Below are 21,983 nucleotides of genomic sequence, written 5' to 3' on the forward strand. Positions count from 1 at the left end.
CAGTTGATTAACAGATCTGGGCTCATTGTTGAGCAATTAGAATAGGAATAGTTTCTAATTACTGTATTGTAGTATGCATCTTTGGGCTGAAAAACAACATTGACATGAGTAACAAAATGGGAATTGCCCCTCCCCCTGCTGTATGTAAGTTGAAGTTTTCTAGGGTAATTTATATTTACATTACTGGCACTGGAGATCCCCAATGTATTCAGATTTGTTGATTGAAAAACTACCTCTGCATGAGTTTGTTAATTATAACATTTCTCCAGCTGCAGATCCAGCTGCAGATCTGATGTTTTGTCATGTGTCTTTGCTTTGCAAACTGAAAGGGTGATTTTAAAATGGGTTTCAATACTGAATCCTATTCTGACTGGACAAATAAATATATTACATAACTTTTGAATCTTCATTGGAAGAGCTATATAATCTGTGACAGCAGCCTACAGAAGGGGACTTAAATCTTTCCCATCATTCTAATTTTGTTTTAGGATTTAAAGGGACGCTATCAGGTTCATCATTCATATAATAATTAAATATATAGGGCTGGATTCTGAGGCCATCTCTTCAGTGGAGATACCAGTTAACTCGAGCAGAAGGTCTTGTCCATATATACTTAAACAATGTTATTAATAACACCTTAGATTATTAAAATTGAATGGTAAAATGATTTTTTTATCATTTATGCTGTTTATTTACTTTTTGTATGTCTCTGAAATAGAAAATGACAACTGACCTAGTCCGTTTTACTTTTGAATAGTAAATTTCGCTTTCAGGTTTTCATACACCATGGACTTGATTGCAAAGCTCCCACTCACTTTAATAACACATTACTGGAAGTTCAGGATGCAAACACTGCCTGGGAACATTTTTGGATTTGTGAAAAGCTGTTTCCATTGCAGTAAAATAAACAAACTGGACACATCTCTACTGGCTTCAGCTTTTGCAAAACCTTTAACAAAATCTTAATTTGGGGGCCAGATTTGACCTGAGGCCGCTGCTCAAACTGAGTTGGTTATTTTTCATTGTAACTTTTTGAAGTTACAACCCTCTCAAATCCCTACAGCAGTTCTTGGTGACTGCAGTGACACCTGCTTGGAACTGTGACACTGTTGAATCTGCTGCATTTGTCTACTATATATACTATTGAAAGAACGAAGACTTTAGTTGTGTTGGTGTAAAAGACAGGCATTTCCTTGAGTTCTTGTATTTTACTCTTCACTTTTCGAGGCGGGAGGAGATTCTCCTACAATGTCCCATGTCTCAGGGTATTGGCTTGTGAAAAGCTCCCCAAACCATAGGAGCAATGGCTGAACCTCACCAGGTTCACATGTTTGGGTTGGATGAGCACCCAAAAGTTCAGATGCTTATACAATCTATCAGAACCTCGTGGGTCTGCAAAACTGGATTGCCAATCTCATGGGAACAGCATTTCGGATTACTTCTCCAGTTTGCACAGTACTTCTGGTCCAGCCTGAAAAGAGGGGGATTGGCATTTCTACTGTCTTAGCCTAATTTAAATTTAGGTACTAACATTCTATCTCCTGAAATCCCCTCTACCACCTTTACATGTACAATATTTTTCTTTACTCCATAAAATGCTGCAGAGTGTGGAAGGGTTGGGATGGGGGGCTACTACACAGGCAGCTGACATCCCTTCCCTGACACTGGCGCAATCTGTGAATGGAAAGATTACCTCCCCACACACATGAATTGTGGGGACACAATCTAATTTGCATATTCTTGCCTCTGAATCTCATGTCAGATTTACCACTGTGAATTCAACTAACGCCTCTTTCACACCTCCACTTTATGAATTTGCCCCAAACTCTTGCAGGGAATTGCACCAAACCCACACGCTATCCCTGAGGGCTAGAATACTTGTATTCGCTTCCTTGAGCGAGCTAAAAATGGTGTATAAAGTCTCACAGGTAGCCAACCACAGTGGCCACAACGTAGACATACAAGATCTGTGTTGACAACATGCATGGCTCATGCATGCTTATTTATTGGAGATAAGGTATGGAATAAATTGCACTCAATAAATTCATTCCCAATACGCCCTTTTCAGATAGTAGGCTATGATAACTAGTGAGAACTGCAGGGCCAACACCTCCCACCTCTAGTCAAACTGCTTCCCAGTTTGGGATGGGACTCTTCAAGCACACAGGTGTGGTAGACATGCCTAGTTGGCGTAACATACTTTTTGAGGGTGGCATTATCCCGGTAGAGCAACAGGTTTGAGCCCTTGACTTGTGTAGGTTATTCTACTTTTTGGTGATCTGCATGTGCAGAGCTGAGGGGCAGAACTCCGGTGTAAGAAGGTGCTGGAATCTAAACATCTATTAGGAAGCCATCATGGAAGGATTACTTGTAGGGTGATGGTTGGGAGCACAGAAATGTTCAAAAGCATTTCTTGTTACTGGATTGCCTTTGCATAAAAACTTGACCCTACAGATTAAGTATACTCTCTGCGTGGCAGTGAGATGCAATGGTAGTTCAAACATATCTCCAGTCTTCCATAAACAAGAGACACAATGTCCTGTAATATCAGAAAATAATTGCATTTCAGAATGAAACCATGCACCCCAAACAAGCTCCGTTGGGCACAGTCCATCTGCTGAACATCACAGGTGCCCATGGACACTTTGCCCTGTGCTCCCCTCTCTGCATTGGCTCCCCATTGAAGACACAGAGTTCAAGGTCCCTGTCCTGGTATTCGAAACCCTCAGTGGGATTGGCCCAAGAAGTCTCAGATATCGCCTGTCTCTTGGCACCCATGATCAGTGTTGCCAAAAATTAAGCACCTCCATTGCCCCGATCCTGCAGTTGGGTCCCTGTACAAGTTTTAGGTTTGGGGCCAAAACTTATCCTTGTCAAAGTAATCATTGCTTGTTCTATAATCCTGTATCACAGATACAAATTAAAAAAAAAAACAACGAGGAGTCCTTGTGGCACCTTAGAGACTAACAAATTTATTTGGTCATAAGCTTTCATGGGTGTTAGCCACGAAATTTGTTAATCTCGAAGGTGCCACAAGGACTCCTTGTTGTTTTTGCTGATACAGGCTAACACGGCTACCCCTCTGAAACCAGATACAAATTACTTCTTATAAAATAAAAGGAGTACTTGTGGCACCTTAGAGACTGCACTGCATCACTGCATCCGATGAAGTGAGCTGTAGCTCACGAAAGCTTATGCTCAAATAAATTGGTTAGTCTCTAAGGTGCCACAAGTACTCCTTTTTGCGAATACAGACTAACACGGCTGTTACTCTGAAACCTGTTCTTATAAAATAGTTTGCAGATATAATTGGGTCCTTCTCTGCTTCTTAATGTCCATTAACACATAGCTTTGACAGTCCTTTCACCCAGTTTATCCCACACTCTTTAGTACGAACATATTTTATACATATCTTGTGCTCTTAAGGTCTGATCCAAACTCAATTACAGTTGATACAAATACTCCCCCATTGACTCAGTGGGCTTTGGATCAGGCTCTTAAAGCAGAAGGTCTGATGCTTATTCTCACTCTCTCTGGTATGTGTCTGGTGCCCATCCCCATAGTATCTGAGCACCTCGCAATCTTTAATGTATTTATCCTCTCACACCCCTCTGAGATGGGGCAGGGCTTTTATCCCCCATGCTATAGATGGGGAACTGAGGCACAGAGAGACTAAGGGCCAGACTCTAGGTGCCTAGAGATGCAGATAGGCAGGTGACACATCTGGCCCTACCTGACATACCCAGGTCAGCCTGGATGTCTGTGGCAGAGCAGGAACTGGACTGCGGTCTCCCACGGCGCAGGCTCATGCTTAAATTACTGGACACTAATGATACATCTACACTGTCCCGCAGTTCAGACTATGGGTAGGAATAGCAATGCACACCATAGCGGTACCCTGTAACTTCCCTTCGTGGCTGCAGTGGGCATGGACTGAAAGGTTCCTAGTTCGCGTGAACAGTTCTCTTCAAACAAGGTTACATTAACGCGAGCTAGGAACCTTTTAGTTTGTGCCTGCGGCATCCAAACAGGTGAGTTACTGTGCAACGCTTGGAGGCACGCTGCTGTTCAGTCCCCTGATGGTCCACACTGCAGGGTAGTGTAGACAAGCCCTAAGGCCCCTTAACACTGCTCTGGAGGGGCGGGACATTGAAGCCCAGGTTGCCAGTTTTTGATAGAGGCAGCTTCTCCCTCTCATAAAGCTCCTCTGGGTCATCAGACAGGAGCCCCAGTCTGGCAGAGCTGAAGAAATCCCTCAGAGAGGCCGGAGTTGATTGTCTTAACTGGGAGGGGTGCGACGTAGATATTGTGGGCATGGAAAATGGCAGGGGGAATGGATAAGTGAGGGAGCCTGTCAACTGATCCTGGGGGAATCTCTCTAGGGGCCCCAGCTTTCTCCTGACTGCTCCCCTTTAATGCACCTACAGTTAGACCAGTCCTTAAATTCTTAACCTAAATTGAGTCTATCAGCCCTTAAACTCCAGGGCTTGCAGGCCTCCTTTGTCTCTGTGTCAGTGTCTTACGGGCAACCTGGCCTGGGAACCTTCCCCCTCTGCTATCCCATTCTGTTCTCCCTCCTGTGTAGCTGGGCTTGTTTTCTTTATTGGTCGCAGCTGTAGGTGCATGTCTCCATGACTGGCCGTTCTGGCAGCTGTGTTGGGGAGTGGTCAGTCTGATCACCTGTAAGCAGGGAAGATGCTCCTGTCCCTTATGCCTATGCCCAGTATTGGGCTTGTGAACCCCACTATGAGCCACAGATATTATAGCTGGGGAGTAGAGCTAGTCAGTGAAGCACTCAGCTGACTCCTTAGCCCTGGCTGCATGCTGATCCCAAGCGCCCTAGATAGCCCAGTGCTGTGGCCCCCAATGGGCACCTTTGGTTCCCTAGTCACACCCATCAATCCTTTGATTTAAACAGTGGGGAAAATGAGTCTGCCCTACGTTTTTCTGGTTTGAATGTCACCCACGTGAAAACCCTTCTTTTCCCCACTCTTGTGCGACAGGGAGACGTGCATGAGCTTGGTAAGCTGCTGATGCAGGGCTCCTTCAACATCTGGACCGATCACAAGAAGGGCCATAGCAAGGTGAAGGACTTGGCTAGGTTCAAACCGATGCAGAGACACCTCTTTCTCTACACAAAGATCCTGCTCTTCTGCAAGAAACGGGACGAAAACACAGATGGCCATGAGAAGTCTCCTTCATACAGCTTTAAGAATTCTTTAAAGGTAATGGGCATGGTACAGAAGGAGAGGTGAGGTATATATCCACTATTGAAGCAAGTTTAAAATAGCATGGAGGTGGATGTTTTAAAGACAAGATTAGAAGTATGAAAGACCTTTTCTATTGAGGCAAGTTGAATAAGGCAGCAGCTCTGGGAATGGTCTTATTTTTAATTGGGTGAAACACCTGTTGGAGATGGGCCAATGAACCTGGAACTTCAGGCGTCTTCGAAATCCAAAACCAGGTCTGGCTCTGAATTTTTTAATGGACCCCTCTCTTAATGATTTGGTGAATCACCCACAACCCTGGAAGCTTTTGAAATCTGGATCTGAATTTTCATCTGAACTCCATGACTTCTGTAGCAGAAAGGGCCCCAGATTCCAGGGGAAGTTAGTTAGCTCAGGACAGAGTGAAGCCTCAAGTGTTCTGCATTGGCTACGTCCTATAGAGAGGAGCAGGGATAAGCAGGTTTTGGGTCCGTCTCTCATTGTTCTAGATAGAGGGCCCCGTCATGCTCTAGTTTTAGCACTGGATTTTGATGTGGAGTGGATGTGAATGTGGATGTAGATTTTAGCAATGGAGCAGGACTGGGCTTGTGAACTCCAACCTATATTCTGTTACAAAAATATCTACAAACGAATCCCAAAAAACTTGATGACTCTTGAAATGACTCCTGGGGTGATGTGCCAACGCCTGAATCCTGACATTGTTTATTAACATTAGCTACACTACTGGGGGTCAAATTCTCCCTTCAAGTACTGTACAATGGTGTGATCCTTTGGACTTCAGTTGGCAACATCTGGGACAACATTTGGCTCAGTGTGTGTGACGTTGCAATACACCAGCCATTAATCATGTCTGTTTATGAAGGCATCAGCTGTTCAAAAACATAAAAGTAATAGAGTATGTGTGTATTGTATCTAAGATTGGATAAGAATTCCAGTTTGGCGTATGTTATAGCATGTGAGCGAGCTCCTGCTCTTTGGATCTGTAGGTGGAGGGCCTCGTCCCTATAAGTACACTTGGCAGAATTCTCTTTTTATTTTTTATGATTTTGACAGATCATATCAGTGTGTATTTTAAGCATTTTTAAAGATTTTTATCTATTTCAATGTTTCAGTTGCTCAAAATTGGGGGAGGGCAGCTAATAATTATTTCATGATAATAGACATTGAGATTCAAAAAGTTAAAGCTTTATAACCATTAAAACACAAATTGTCCCCATCACATGTCAAAATATACAAAAGTAAATATCCTTAAATCAAATGTTTGTCAGGCAAAGGCTTATCTGTAAATTTTGATGATTGTTCATGGAAATGTTTTTTCAGCCGTTTGTATGTGGCCAGTGAAATCGATATTTACTAACACTTAGTGATAAAAATTGAATCCTTACAAGCCTACGTATAAAGAATTTTCCCTCCCCATGCTGAGGGGCAGAGGTGGAGAGCCGTTAGCTTTGCTGTATATACACTATTAAAAACAAGCACCCAGTCCTACAGTAGTGAGGGCACCCAAGTAGGCCTTTACTTGCTAGACAACAGTCTAGTTAAGGTTGAGCAACCAAGCACTCAGAAGTCAGGTAATGCAGAGTTAAGTTTCATCACCCAACTTTAGCTGTGTTCCCCTGTGTATATGTTTTAAAATATGGCCTTGCTTTCTATCATTGCATTCGACTTGTCAAATAATACAATCTGAACACGTGTAAAAACAGGAATATCGGAGGTAACCTTTAGTAGAAAACACCTACAGTATATAGCTGACTGCATTAGTGCAGTGTGTAATACAGACTCTGTATCTAACCTGGTGATCTGGGAGATGAGAAATACAATATAAGAGTTTTATAAAATTATAGACATTAGCTTTGTTGTGTTGATATTTTTAGTCTTTTGTCCTCATGTGTCTGGAAACTATCAAAAGTACTACAGTTTTGTCCTAAATCCCCCTCCAGGTTCTTACATGATATGATTTGCCAAGCTGCAGCCTTAGGGCTTAATCCATAGAGATGCTGAACATGGAAGCTAAGGGAGTTGTGGGTGCTCAGCACTCAAGTCCTTACCACAAGCATCTTAGGCCCCAGTTCCCCAATAAGATTTGTGCGGGCTGAGTCCTGCATTGGCATGGAACACCACTGAAGTTAACAGGCCTGCACACAGGAAGAGAGATCATTTCACAGAGCCCTGGGGTGTGATCTGCAAGGTCCTGATCCAGCAAAGCACTTACATTTGATGATGGAGTCACTGGGACCATTCACGTGCTTAAGTTCTTTGCTGGATGGGGACCACAGTGATCAGCACTTCACAGGGTCAACATTTGAATTTAACAAATGTGCAGCTACTGAGTGCTTTTCTGTAATCTCTTAGTGAGAAATACTGACAGTTAAAAGAATCATATAATCATAGAATATCAGGGTTGGAAGGGACCTCAGGAGGTCTAGTCCAACCCCCTGCTCAAAGCAGGACCGATCCCCAATTAAATCATCCCAGCCAGGGCATGATGCAATGATGCAAAAGGATGCAATGGTGAATTTTATGTTGATTAAAAAATAATTCGAACATATTTTATGCACTCTGTAAAGGTATCCAGAATAGGACAGGTCCTTTTTATAGTGCCCTTCAGAGGGAATATAATTGAAAAGTAAGTTAACATTAAGTTCCTGGTTTTCCTTTTTTATTTTGAAACAGATGAGTACTGTTGGCATCACAGAAAATGTAAAGGGTGATAACAAGAAGTTTGAGATCTGGTATAATGGCCGAGAAGAGGTCTATATCATTCAGGTAAAGACAATGGTTTCTCTAAAGGAGTTTGCTTCCTTCCAGCCATGTTTCCTTTAACAACGTTGTAATTTCCTTTAGTGGTGGAGACAGAGAGAATATGAAGGAAACTAGATTGTGATTTTAATGTTACTCCCTTTCTCAGAATAAGCACATTACTAGATTTCAGAGTAGCAGCCGTGTCAGTCTGTATTCGCAAAAAGAAAAGGCATACTAATGGCACCTTAGAGACTAACCAATTTATTTGAGCATAAGCTTTCGTGAGCTACAGCTCACTCACTTCATCCAATGAAGTGAGCTGTAGCTCACGAAAGCTCATGCTCAAATAAATTGGTTAGTCTCTAAGGTGCCACTAGTACGCCTTTTCTTTTCACATTACTAGAACAACAGTGATTCTGAGCCTGCCCTGTCATGCTGCTCATGAAGTTCTAACATCACCTTTATCTTTGAGGAAATTTGTCATGACTTTGGTGTGGATGAAAAAGAAAAGAAAATGATGGAAAATGACTCGGGAGTCCAGATAGAAAAATAATGATGGGAACTTTTAGATCCAATGTAATTTTTCATTTTGTAAAGTGCCCTACGCTTTTTTGGTCCCAGTTCTGGTCATAGAGTTTTCTCACAAGGAAGGGCTAAAAGTAAATTTTAGGTTAAAGCAGCAGTAGGATTGCCAATGTCATTGAACTATATCTGCTTTTCACCTTTCCTGTGTTTATAGGCATCTTCCGTTGAGTTGAAAAACATCTGGATTTCTGAGATTAGAAAAGTCCTGACAGGACAACTGGAAGCATGCAGAGGTAGGACATAGTGTGTGATCTTCGTGATGTTGCATTGACTCTGTATCTGACATTCAACAGGGGGCAGCTAAAATGGGTTATTGAACGGGTACGTGCTGCCAAATGAAATCCGAAAGAGTAGGCCCAATATGTTGAAAATCAGCGTAATTGTTTGTAAGTGAAACACATGACTGAAGTTTGACCCTTATTAAACTAGTGAGCATCAGTCTTTTGCCTTGCTCATAAAACATGAAAATGAGAGGGAGGATAGTCCAGTAGGTAAGGTGCTAGTCTAAGATAAAGGTGATCCCAGTTCAATTCCCTGCTTCACCACAGACTTCCCGTGTCACCTTGGGTGAGTGACTTAATCTCTCTGGGCCTGTTTCCCATCTCTAAAATGGGAGTAGTAGCACTTCCTGATCTCTCAGGGTGTTGTGAAGATGAATACAGGAAAGATTGTGAGGTGCTCAAATATTGTGGTAATGGCCCATTTAAGTACCTAAGAGAGAGAGAGAGAGAGAGATAAAGAAGCATTAATATGTTAGGCTTTGTGATTCTATGGGCAATGCAGACTGTACAGTGAGGTCTTATATAATTCTTCCTTAGGAACTGTTGCCTTTAACCCAGGAGTGCTGAAACAATTTGTAGAGTGGGGGTGGTGCTGAGAGCCCTTGAACCAAACTGTAAACCCTGTATATGCCAGAAACCACCTCAAGCCAGGGGGTGCAGCAGTACACCTAGTTCCGGCACCTGTCCTTTAACCTGCATTAAACGTGCCACAGCAATGAGATAAAATCAGGTAAAAAAAAAAAAATTGGCCAAGAAAATGGATGAACTCAGCAGTGAAAAGTAGCTTGCAAAGAAACTCTAAAAGAGGGGGTGTGTGAATGCAGTATGCTATTAAAGTTTCACTGGTATGAGTTTGGGGTGGATTCATGCGTGAGTGGTGAAGCCAAGAGTGAGGGATGCAGGTTATCCCAAGTGAGTGCCTTGGTGGCATATGCATTCTGTTTGTGCCATGTATCTTACAGAAAAAGAGTCTTTTAGAAATAGCATAGAGAGGTTTTAAAATATATATTATGGGTGCCTTTTTCTCACATTCCTCCCTGCTCCATCTGTAAACCAGGCTGCCTTCCTTACTGTGACTCCAACTCTACTGCATTCAGAGGGAGACAGAAATTATAAATAATTGAAGCCTCTAGAACAGTGGTTTTCAATCTTTTTTCATTTGCAGACCCCTAAAAAATGTTGAATAGTGCTGTGAAGACATGAGTGGAGAGGAGGTGTTCAAGTGGTGGTCTGAAAACTTATATTCCATAGGACGTACTACAGGGAATCTGGGCTGAGCCATACAGGGCTAGTATAGTGGGTTATCTGTGTCACGGAGGTAGATCCACCCTTGCTGCCTGTTTTATCAAAATTTCCTTGGGTTTAAGCCATGATACAAGCAGTATCTCACTGATTCTCTAACTCATTAGTGATGCCCTCAAAATATTGTGTCCTGTGTTTTAACTTGAAGATTTTCACCTGAGCAGCACATTTCAGGTGTATTTGGATCCAGGGATCTGATTTGGATCCTTCTCTAGTTATTATTAATTCAACACCTGAGTCCAGTCTTCTTTGCCATGTTCTCTTATGTGTCCACAAAAAGGAAATGATCAGTGCAATTTGGAGCTATTTTTTTTTCTTTCTCTGACAGAAGCAAGCCAGCTACACCAAAGAATCACGGAGAGTGTGTACCATGCACCGATGAATTCCTCCAACTCAACCAGGTAATCACAGACTGAATGGTGACCTGCCAAGCATTGATATCAGAATATCTTTTACCTTTTCCAGACTCAGTAACTTTAGGTGCAGATGAATTACGAATGTGCTGTGTTGCTTCCCAGGCATAGCATTGTCTTCTTCACTGTCCTCAACCCACATAAATGCAGACAAAGATTTTGCTTTTGTACAAACCCATAATCTCAAAGCAAAATGCACTCAACAGACTGGAGTTTGCTTTTCTAAAGGAACCACAGGCACCCATGAATTTGATCAGCAGCAGGGTCAATTGAAATTGACCCATTGAAAAGGATCATGGACTTTAATGAGGTTAATGAGGTTTAATGAGGGTGAAGATCTCTGGGTAAAAATGTCCAGAGGACAGAAAGAGAAAACAATTCCAATGAAAGTAAAATGCAACCAGAAAAATTTATCAAACCAAGCCAGATATTTAACCCTATGACATGGCAATGTAAAATGCTTGAGTTTCCAAAGCAGAAATACTAGGTATAATACTACAGCCAATGGTTAATTAACTTGAGGAACCACTGGCCGCATATGTTAGTTTAACCTACAGCAGATTAAACAGAAGGAAAAATGAGGATTTTACTGTCTTGACTACCTAGGGAAAGAGGATGTTGGACAAAACACCTTTTGTCCAAACTGTCACAACAGTGCAAGGCATGGTGCATGGTGATTGCTAATATGGGCAGTGGGGCAAAGGAGAGGCCTTTATGAAGGAACTCTGACACAATCTGTCCCACCAGCTATCCTAACCAAGGAGACCATGATCCTCTCTACTATGTGGCTCAATGGGATTAAAGACACAGGAATTAGGGTACAAAATGTCCTAAGCCAACAGAAGAGAAGGAGTGAACCTTTCCCTGAGCCTGCTGATATCCATAAATAGCTATTCTGCATGGTCGGGGTTCCATGGATTTTCTTGGGTGGACCCAGAGGTAAGGAGACATGGATTCAGAGGACAGACACACCCTGTGACATGCTCCCATGTAGAGGATGATCTCCCTATGACTGTGACAAGCCTGAGCAACCCTGTGATTGGAAAAGATGCACTGGTTAATTCCAATTCAGCAACAATATTGTCGGAAGAGCAACCTGTATCACCAGTGCCCCTGTGGCTAGAAACTAATTAATTCATCAGACTGTTTCATCCATAGAAATACAGCCCATCCTGGGTTGCTCACACATAAAATGTAACAGCTGTTATGTTCTTTACAGTAATACAGTAAACCTTCATTGCAACACCAGAGAAGTCTGACTGGATGATGCCATCTCTGTGTTGTTATGCAGTATGCTTTCTTTCATCTAGTCATAAGCAGCCACACCCACTTTGTGCTGTGATTCCACAAGATAAAGCCGGGTTGGGCTGGGTCAGTATTTGGAGCAGAGACCTCATAGGAAAACTCAGTGTTCAGCAGGAAGTAGTCAAAGTCAGAGTTCCCCAAGGCAGCGGCTCATCGGGCTGACACAGTAAAGGAACATCAGTTTCACAGCTACCAGTACAGGGAGTGACGTGACCAGTATCGCATCCACCTGCCTGTGACTTCCCTAACCTGATGTAGCCCTATAGCTTCTGAGTGAATTGGAGGTGGCCTTTCAGCATGAGATTATGTGAGACTCAAACCTGCAACCTTCAAGATTGTAGTCAAATGCTGTAACAACTCTTTCAGAAGACAAAGACTTGCAAAACCACTATCCTGGATGCTTGTGGTAATTAAAGATCGCAGGGCACTTTTTGCAAGAGGAATGGTGTTAACCTTGGTGTCTTGGCTAAATTGCAACTCTGCTCATTTAAATTCTGCTTATCTAAATTCACCCCACAGCTTCAGTTCCTACCCTGGACAATTATGTGCTGCTTTTGTGCATTGTTAAGTAGGTGTTTCATCCAAGAGGTATGACATTTCAGTGATGGTGAAACAATCCCTTTATGTATTTTTATATCTATTTCAGTTTACGAAACTTAAATGGGCCATAACTTTAAATGTTTAACTATAAATGAATTACTATTTTCATTTTCTGCTTATTTGCAAACAATTTAGTCCTATATCCATGTATACATATACTGTACATGAAGACAGGTGGCTACACAAACCAAGCATCTCTCCTTTGAAACGCTATTTTATTTTCCTGGAGATGAAGTTTGGAGACATAAGTGCTGTAGTAAGCGCAGTCGGGAAAGTAACTCAAATACTTTCCTGGTGGACTGTTTTTTCTAAATGAACAACCTATCCTAAATTCTCAATTACTGAGGGACAATCTTCACTCGTTGATATATTTTGCTTTCCGCCACCAACCTCTCTGTATAACTTTTTTCATGAGTAATGTACCCAAATACTTGGATGCTCAATATCTAAACTGCATTCTTAAATTCATTCACCTAAATTTGGGTTATTGCTGATTATTCACTATATGTATCTTATGACTTTAAAAACAAACTTTGTATTTGTGGATAATCTAAGCACTATACCCAGATGTAGAAACACTCTTTTCTCAACCTGTATATTATATAATTTGAACATTCGCTTTAATAAAATTTTCGCTGATCTCTTTCCCACTGTCAGAGGGGACCCAGTAGGTAGCCTCTTCCTATATCAGCTGCACATTTACAGCTTATCTCAGCATAACAAGAGAGAAACTGTTAGAAGAGAACAATGCAAAAATGTCAGTATGTTTTGGATTTGTTCCCTTGTTGATTTTAAAAATAATCCCCTACATCTAGTTTCAAGAACAGATTCAAATTTAGTCCAAAGAGATTCATAAACCTTGGGTGATATTCCATAGAAAGCAGGTCAGATGTTCTAAATAAAAAAGTGGCTTTCAGAATACTCTGCGGTTTAGGAAATAAATTCACTTTATCTCCAATAGTTCAAAAGCATAGGGGTATAAAATAACACTTTGTGCCTTCTCTGTGGGTCCTACAGCGCAGATATTTGGAAAGCGCTATGTTTCCCAAAGGTCCTGTAAGGTGGGTAATTATTATCATCCCCATTTTATGGAAAGGAAGGTTGAGGCATGCAGATGGCATGTGATGTTGCTAGACATCATTGGGGTGAAGCCCTTAGTAGGATTACAAAAATCATAGTGAGGATAATGAGAATATCCACAGCTACATTGGGGGGATAAGACATGTGTAGAAGTGGTATAACCCCTCATGTATCACAGCGTAAGCCAACACTGAACTGACGTGGTCATTTAGAAACTTTCCTAGGGGCAGGTTATTCCAGAATTGTGCACTCTTAAGGCCACTGCACCATCCTCCAGAGCAGCTGGGACTGGCCACTGTTGGGAAAGAAAGTGTCCTAGCAGGGAGCATAGGGTAGAGAGGGGATCCTCTTGTAACCAAATGCTCTGTTCTTTCAGCAGAATTCTCATTCTGCTACTAATAAACACTCTTAAAAAATCATGACACCCGTGCCACTCTGCTGTCGCTTGCAGAAGTTAATAGGGTGAGAAGGGGTGATTTGGATCCAGATCTGGATTAGGTTTGGTCTTGGTATTCAGGGTTTGGCTTCACAGGCCATATCAGAACCTGATCTTGCAGTCAGTGGCACCAGAATCTCCTGAGCTGCTTTTGATGAAATTTTGGCCCAGAATGGTGGAAATCTCACAAGATTGGCTGCTTTCCTGAGTTTTCCACCATTTTGTGCCAAAATCTGTCAAGAATGATTCTGGCCACATCTGAGCCAGAAATGGGTCCCTTCTAGTTTGGGAGCTGACTCACCAAAAGCATAGGGGTGGGTTTGGATCTAGGGATTTCTATCCAAACCAACCCCTCACCCCAAATTTGAACTGGTTCTGATCTGAGGTTCCAGTCGCACTCCATCTCTGATTAATGTTTCCCACCAACAGGATGTAACACGAAAGGCTGGAGTCAGTGCTCAAGTTATGTGTGTGGGGAACAAGGGGATGGAATTATTGGTTATGTCATAGCTACAACACCATGGTAGCCCGCTGAGGAGGACATTAACATAAAAGTGGTGCCTTCAGTTACCGTGTGATAACCTAATAATGGTTTTGTTTCTTTTGCCCAAAGATATAGCAGGAAGTCATCAAGCGTGTATGAAAATAAATCTGAGCCATCAAACCGGGAAACATCTAACGACAGGAGCAGAAACTCCAGTCCCAGCACTAGACAAAAGAGAGGTAGGGGTTCCGCGGCACTGTGGAATGTTACCCCATGGCGCTGATATTTATATCTCTGTACACCCAGCTCTGGATTCTTCAGACTGTTGGGATGAATCAAGCTTAACATTGAAAACAAGGTTTTACAAAACTTACAGTCGGAACTTAGTCAATTATGTCCATGGTTATTTTTTAAAATCGCAGTGTAAGCTAAAGTAAACTTCAGAAGATAACTGGCTGATTATTTAGCCGGGGACGGTCAGCTAACAGGGTTCAGACCATAATTATTTAATGACAGTCTCTAATAAGTTCTCAAGCTGCATTTTTCTTACTTTACCTAATTGTGAATCTTGATTATTATCAATGGAAATATTTTTTTCATTGGTCAACATTTACCAATAAAAATCTAACCCTTTCAAGTCTAGGAGTTATGCATAGACCTGATTTTTAAATCAGGCATATGTACAATGGGCATTTAATTTGTCCATGCAGTTGTATCCGAACATCATATACTTGTGCATGCAAATAGATAAATATAGTAGTTTCTGCAGGCAGTTACCTGATTTGCATGTGCGGTTGTGATATTTGCAAATTAGGCATACATCTGTGCACCTGACTTGTTGAAAACTCTAGTCCTACATCTAGACACACACACACACACACACACTGTAGCCCAAATGACTTCCGCAAGCAGAAGTGCCGAAATCAGCTGGTCAAGAGGATGCATTCAGTATGGGAACCTGGCCTATTGCAACTCACTATGGCTGCAGAAGAAAGTGAAGGTCTCGAGGCAACTCAGGGTGGTACAACATGTAGAACTTGAAGCCCAACTTCTAAGCAACACAGAACATTGGGAAACAATGGGAACTTGTGGTCAAAATGTCCTAGTGCACCCGTCTGTGCAGAGATAGGACTTGAAGTTAAGTATTTGATTTCTTTCTCCTTTTCCCCACATTAATAAACACTTTAAAATTAGGGTGAAACCCCCAGACACACACACACATCTTACAGTTTTCCTTGTGACTCCTTAGTGACCAAATGCCATGAACAAATGCCCCTTGCTTTAAAAGGATGGGATGTACAAAAACCTTATTTTCCCTGTTCTTGGCATCTTTAGAACCTATTCCTTTTATATTCCTTGCAAAATGCTAGTACACACACACACACACACTTATGTATCGTTCCCTTTGTATAGCAGCTTGTCTGCAAACCAGGAAGTGATGGGATGTGCTTGTCTTTGGAATCACAGTGTGTCTGTTGCTTGTCAGTCTGGATATTATCTGGATGCATTGTCTCTCTGTGTTTCCCTGGTACTTCAGGTCTCCATTTGCTTCTCCTTGGTGAAATCAATTGGCAGTGAGATAGTGACAGTGTAAGGCAGAGGGCCTGTATGGTCAAGTGGTCAAAACACAGGATCTGGAGTGAGGAGACCTGGTTTATAGCCCTTGCTCTGCCATAGACTTTCCTGTGTGACATGTCCATTATAGAGATAGAAGACATGCAAAGTTTGGCAGTTGTGTTTGGATCTGGGACCTGGGTTCAGGTCCATTTCTTTTACTAATATGTGTGGGTGATTGTGACTTCTCCAAGTAAATGTAATTATCAGGGAGCTTGACTGTTTATTCAGGTAGGGGATTGGTTTGTTAGTTTTATTGGCATGTGAATGCAGAGAAGATATCCCAGCTAATCAAGTGATACAGTGCATCATTGTATGCCAGCTGAATTGCATGGAGGCTGTTGGAAAGATGTCAGCCGGTAAGGCTTAAATCACAGGAAGCATCTGAGTAACCGATTTAGACTTCCAAGTGAAATACCACAGCAGTGGCCTAGTGGGTTGAGGTGACAAATACTCATTGTCAATATTTTTCCTGCATGATAATGCCTCATCTCTTATTTCCCACTGGAGCCAGGAGCTGCTGCCTATTAAAATCACAGCGACACTTTTTCACAGCACAAGGCACCAGGTTATGTGTTTAATTAACTTGCTGCTAAACTGTATTTATTTTCCTTTTCAAATAGCCACATTCCTCCGCAGTTTTTTGTTTTTACTCTCCATGGAAACTCAGCAAGCCAAAATCATCCCTGGTGCAACTCAGTTGATTTACACCAGGGATCAGCTTGGCCCAGCTAGTTTAATTTACCTGGCTTCATGTCACCTCTTCAGCTGTATCACAAGCTTGGACTGAATCTAAAGGTTTTTTTTTTTTTTTCCTTGTCATCCAGCTCTACCCTTTCCTTTCCCATAAGCTGAAAGGGTGACCCTTCCTGTCTTATTTCTTTTCCCTCTGCCTCTCTCTCCTAGCTGATGCTTCCACCAGCCTTAACCTTGAGTGCTCAGCTCTTGCTAGAAAGCGATTCACATTACAAGGTCTTTCCAACCGCAGAGCTCCACCTAAAGGTAAAATCACCCCATGCAGCATTCAGTCTCCAGCCATCTGTCTCCTGTGTACAATCCCATGATGTTCTCTCCATTCCGTGGTGCCATCCATCACTACCTCCTAAGGTGCTGCTGCATCCCATCCAAACGCACGCACATGCTCCTCTGGTCAATCCTTTTTTACAAAATTGCTCCCATGGCAGTACCCACAAAGTTTGTGTCTTTAGTGTGGTGATGGAAAGCGTAACTGACGAGATGCGAAACGTTCATTTTTGCATTCAGGCCTCTCACAGGAGCCTCATCGTGAAAAAGTCTATTAAATCACAGAACAAACACACACACACACACACACTCACACACATACCCAACAATAACTTTTTCCACCGCTTCTTGAGTGGGGAACACCCAGCCACCCAGCAATGTTTTGCTTTCTGGTGTAACATGTTAAATTTTCATTTGTGAGATCACTTAGGCTCTGTAAGAAACTGTGGTCAGTGGTTAATAAAGCATGGTCTAGTGGTTATGTCAGGGGACTGGTAATCAGGAGATCTGGAAATTATTCCTTCACCTCTCTGTTCCTCCATTTCTTCATCTGTGAAATGGGATATTGTGAATCTTGACTCATGAATGTTTGGAAAGTGTTTAAGGTCCCTGGAAGGAAAGTGCTGCACGCTTCTGGGGCCATTATGCCAGCAGGAAGAAGAGGAAGTAATTTGGACAGTGAAAACGGGCAATAAAATTTGCAAGCAGTTTTCTGAAATGACTCATAGACTTAAAGATCAGACGGGACCATCATGATCGTCTAGTCTGATCTCCTGCACATTGCAGGCCACAGAACCTCTGACTGTTTGATGTTTTTTGCTTTTCTCCTGTTCTGATAAGTGACATTTTCTTTCCAAGTGCACCACGAGGCCAAAGGTCAGTGTAGGATAATGGAGAGTGGACGCATCAGGAGAGGAAAATGTCAATGAATAGAAAGAGGCAAAGTGAAAGCATTACATTTAAAAAGTGACACAGCAGAGGAGAACACACCAAAAACCAAAGCAGCCCCAAAGTCCTTTCGGCTAAGATAAGGCAGCACTAAAGAGAAAGGGTCTAAGCTGCAAAATCCAGTTCTGGATTTTGACTCCAGGGGATGGCAGTTTTCAGATTTGGTTTGGTCAATTACAGAAACATTTGAAAAAGTCAAAATCAGATTCAGGTTCAGACTGCAATTCAGTTTGGGGCTTTTTGAACCCTTGGTTTTGGTTTGGGCCTTTTTCCCTCTTCTGTCTGCAATCATCTCAGTCCTTGTGGGATCTGTCTTCTCCTTCTATTCTCTTTCCGGGCAAAGGAGAATACTGAAATACTTACGGTGCTATCCCTGTGGAGCATGGGTATTACTCAAACTATTGTTGATTTAGGGTCCACTCTTTTTAAATGCTAAGCACCCTCAAATCGTTGACTTGCAGGATCTGGTTCTGACTCATGATTCTTTTGACACATCTAAAACATGCTACATCATGCATGTGTTTATTGATTTCAGTTTGTTGTTCTGTTCTGTGCACTCAGGGGAGCGAGATTTGATCCTCTCTTGGCATGGACGAAGCCCATGGTAGTAACTGCAATATGCAATATCCTGCAGGACGCTGTCATTTCGCTGTTTAGTGACGGGGTTTTTTTTGCTCCTGCTAGTACTATAAAGAATGACTCATCAAGATACAGTACACATTAGAAGAAGGGGTATAATCAATAACAGTGACAAGGCTATACTGGGGTTGCTCAATGGATTTGACCTGGGCAATACAAGCAGTGTGGCTACTGTGCAGACACCTTTTCTGAACAACTCTCGCCAGGTTGCATAGCTCATGGAAGGAAAAAGTCCTATTTAAAAGCAAGTAAGTATCTTGGCATTGACCTCTCTAGGTCCCAGTTCTGCTTTCCTGCCACCCTCAGAACTGCCCCTGAAGTCAATCATCTCCCTGATCTTTTAAAGGCATCTAGCATGTATCTGCAGGGGTGCTGGAGTCTGGATGAGAAAAAAAGTCACCATCAGTATCCTGAAAAAAGGAAATACTAAAGAAGATCTAAGACCATGAATGGAAAGTGGAATTTTAATTGCATCTGGCCACGCTAAATACTGGGCCAAATTCTGTTCTCAGTTACAGCAGCATAAATCTGGAGTAATTCAATTATAATTATGTGTTGCAACTGACAGCAGAATTTGGCCTGTTGTGTTTCTTCAGGATTATAAGTGGGTGTAGAAAGGTGTATGCCCCGACACAGAACAGTGTGTTTGTGCTTTTACAAGTAAATTCGTATAATAATCTCAGAAGCGTAAACTTTCCAATCATGTTACTGAGGCATCAGTAGCAACACCACAGTAGTTAAGGCTGCATTAAGCTTTTTACTGAACAGCTAGGATGTCCTCCATTGTTGGCAGCCGGTATCAAGTGGAGTGCCCCAAGGGTCAGTCCTGGGGCCGGTTTTGTTCAATATCTTCATAAATGATCTGGAAGATGACGTGGACTGCACCCTCAGCAAATTTGCAGATGACACTAAACTGGGAGGAGTGGTAGATACGCTGGAGGGTAGGGATAGGATATAGAGGGACCTAGACAAATTAGAGGATTGGGCCAAAAGAAATCTGATGAGGTTTAACAAGGACAAGTGCAGAGTCCTGCACTTAGGACGGAAGAATCCCATGCACCGCTACAGACTAGGGACCGAATGGCTAGACAGCAGTTCTGCAGAAAAGGACCTAGGGGTTACAGTGGACGAGAAGCTGGATATGAGTCAACAGTGTGCCCTTGTTGCCAAGAAGGCTAACAGCATTTTGAGCTGTATAAGTAGGGGCGTTGCCAGCAGATCGAGGGACGTGATCATTCCCCTCTATTCGACATTGGTGAGGCCTCGTCTGGAGTACTGTGTCCAGTTTTGGGCCCCACACTACAAGAAGGATGTGGGAAAATTGGAAAGTGTCCAGCTGAGGGCAACAAAAATGATTAGGGGTCTGGAACACATGACTTATGAGGAAAGGCTGAGGGAACTGGGATTGTTTAGTCTGCAGAAGAGAAGAATGAGGGGGGATTTGTTAGCTGCTTTCAACTACCTGAAAGTGGGTTCCAAAGAGGATGGATCTAGACAGTTCTCAGTGGTAGCAGATAGCAGAACAAGGAGTAATGGTCTCAAGTTGCAGTGGGGGAGGTTTAGGTTGGATATTAGGAAAAACTTTTTCACTAGGAGGGTGGTGAAACACTGGAATGCGTTACCTAGGGAGGTGGTAGAATCTCCTTCCTTAGAAGTTTTTAAGGTCAGGCTTGACAAAGCCCTGGCTGGGATGATTTAGTTGGGGATTGGTTCTGCTCTGAGCAGGGGGTTGGACTAGATGACCTCCTGAGGTCCCTTCCAACCCTGATATTCTGTGATTCTATGATTGTGCTAGTGTCCCTCATAAGATGTTTTGGCATGAAAAGGTGCTGCAGAAGCTGTAGTTGTTACGCCAGCCATGCTAATTTCTGTCCCAGGGGAAAGACTCAGTGAGAAGTGAGGTTTGTCAAATAGAAATGAGGGCGCAGAAAAACCTCTAGTGTCTGGACACTGAAATGGGGAAATACAAAAAGAAAGGAAAGTGAAAGATTTTTTTTTTTTTAGATCACTACTAAATCTCTACAGTACCGTAGTTCTGTAGAGTACACTGAGATATTCAGAACATTGTAAGTCGGAAACCACCATAAAGTGTACTGCACCCCAGTGTTCTTCTAGTCCTAGGAGTAGGATAGCAACAGAAAAGCCAGGGACTCCTTCCCTTTTGATCCTCAGAAGATCTGGGGGACCGATTTTCTCAGTTGCTGAATCCTGGAACAAAAAGGTCTCTGTAATACAATTGCAATCCTGCGAACACTTAGGCCATGATCCTGCCTTAGAATCTATGGAAAATTTCAGTGCAAATAAAACAGTTTTGTTTTCATTTACATTTTTCTTTGAGTGTTTTGGGGGTTTTGACAAACATCTGAAAATAGCACGTATTCAGGTTTTGGATGAAAATAGATTTTTTTTCACAAAACCTCTCATGGAAAAAAGTTCCAACAGAACATTTTAGCCCTGTTCGAATGCTAAGTCCCATTGAGGCCATGTGCCATTAAAGTAAATCACATGCCTTTAATGTTTTGCTGAATCAAGATTTTACGCACATGTTTTGCTTTACTCATATGGGTTGTGTCCCATTGATATCTATGAGACTACTCATCTGAGTCAAGTTACTTGTGTGCTTGCGTGTTTGGAGGATCAGGGCCCAAGGACCCAATCCAGAACCACACAGAAGTGAGCAAATTTTCTCATAGTGTGGTCCCATTGAAGTCAGTGTCATCGGAGTTACTCCCAGCCCTACTTGTTCGCAGGATCAAGCCTTTAACAAGTGTTTGCGGGTTTTCAATACGTTTAGAAATGCCACCTGCCTTCTGGAGCTGGCAGTTAATTAGTCCACGGGTCTCTTTTACAAAATACTTTAAGACAAAGTCAGCTGGAGGAGGTGGAGACAGCTCACATCGAAATCTGTGCAAGTTGTGTCCTCTCTCCAGAACTGAATTTGGCTCCTTGAAAGAAAAGATCCAGGGCTCCAGATCCTGAGCTGATGTAAATCAATGAAACTTCCTGGCCTTCAGTGGAGTCATGCTGATTTACACCCGCTGAGTATCAATGAGTCCCTAAATACCTTACCGAACCTGGGCCCTAGCCCAGAAGTGTTTATTTGTCAGTGTTTTTCAGCCACCAGTAAACCAGTCATCGCAGAACAGTTCCAATATTTTTCTTCTAAAAATCCACATAACCCATCTATTAAACTGTGCCATTTTAACTGTCCTGTTCATCTCTGTGTGGTTTGCAATTGTACTCACCCTAGTTTGGTGCTAAGATATTAATTGGTGCTGGTTCCCCCCTGCAATACCTTAAGGG

The 21,983-nt window shown here is 42.4% G+C and overlaps 1 protein-coding gene across 2 annotated transcripts in view; it reads left to right on the plus strand.

Moving 5' to 3' along the window:
- Positions 1–21,983, plus strand: part of MCF2L2 (MCF.2 cell line derived transforming sequence-like 2) — a 317,075-nt gene that overhangs the window by 280,430 nt on the left and 14,662 nt on the right. For both annotated transcript variants that reach the window (XM_048863063.2, XM_048863066.2), the window contains 6 exons: positions 5,004–5,225; positions 7,902–7,994; positions 8,710–8,788; positions 10,467–10,539; positions 14,586–14,695; positions 16,977–17,072. In XM_048863063.2, coding sequence (XP_048719020.2) covers positions 5,004–5,225; positions 7,902–7,994; positions 8,710–8,788; positions 10,467–10,539; positions 14,586–14,695; positions 16,977–17,072 — 673 coding nt within the window. The remainder of the gene's footprint in view (positions 1–5,003; positions 5,226–7,901; positions 7,995–8,709; positions 8,789–10,466; positions 10,540–14,585; positions 14,696–16,976; positions 17,073–21,983) is intronic.

The sequence above is a fragment of the Caretta caretta genome, chromosome 9 (assembly GCF_965140235.1).
Source record: "Caretta caretta isolate rCarCar2 chromosome 9, rCarCar1.hap1, whole genome shotgun sequence".
Classification (NCBI taxonomy): Eukaryota; Metazoa; Chordata; order Testudines; family Cheloniidae; genus Caretta; species Caretta caretta.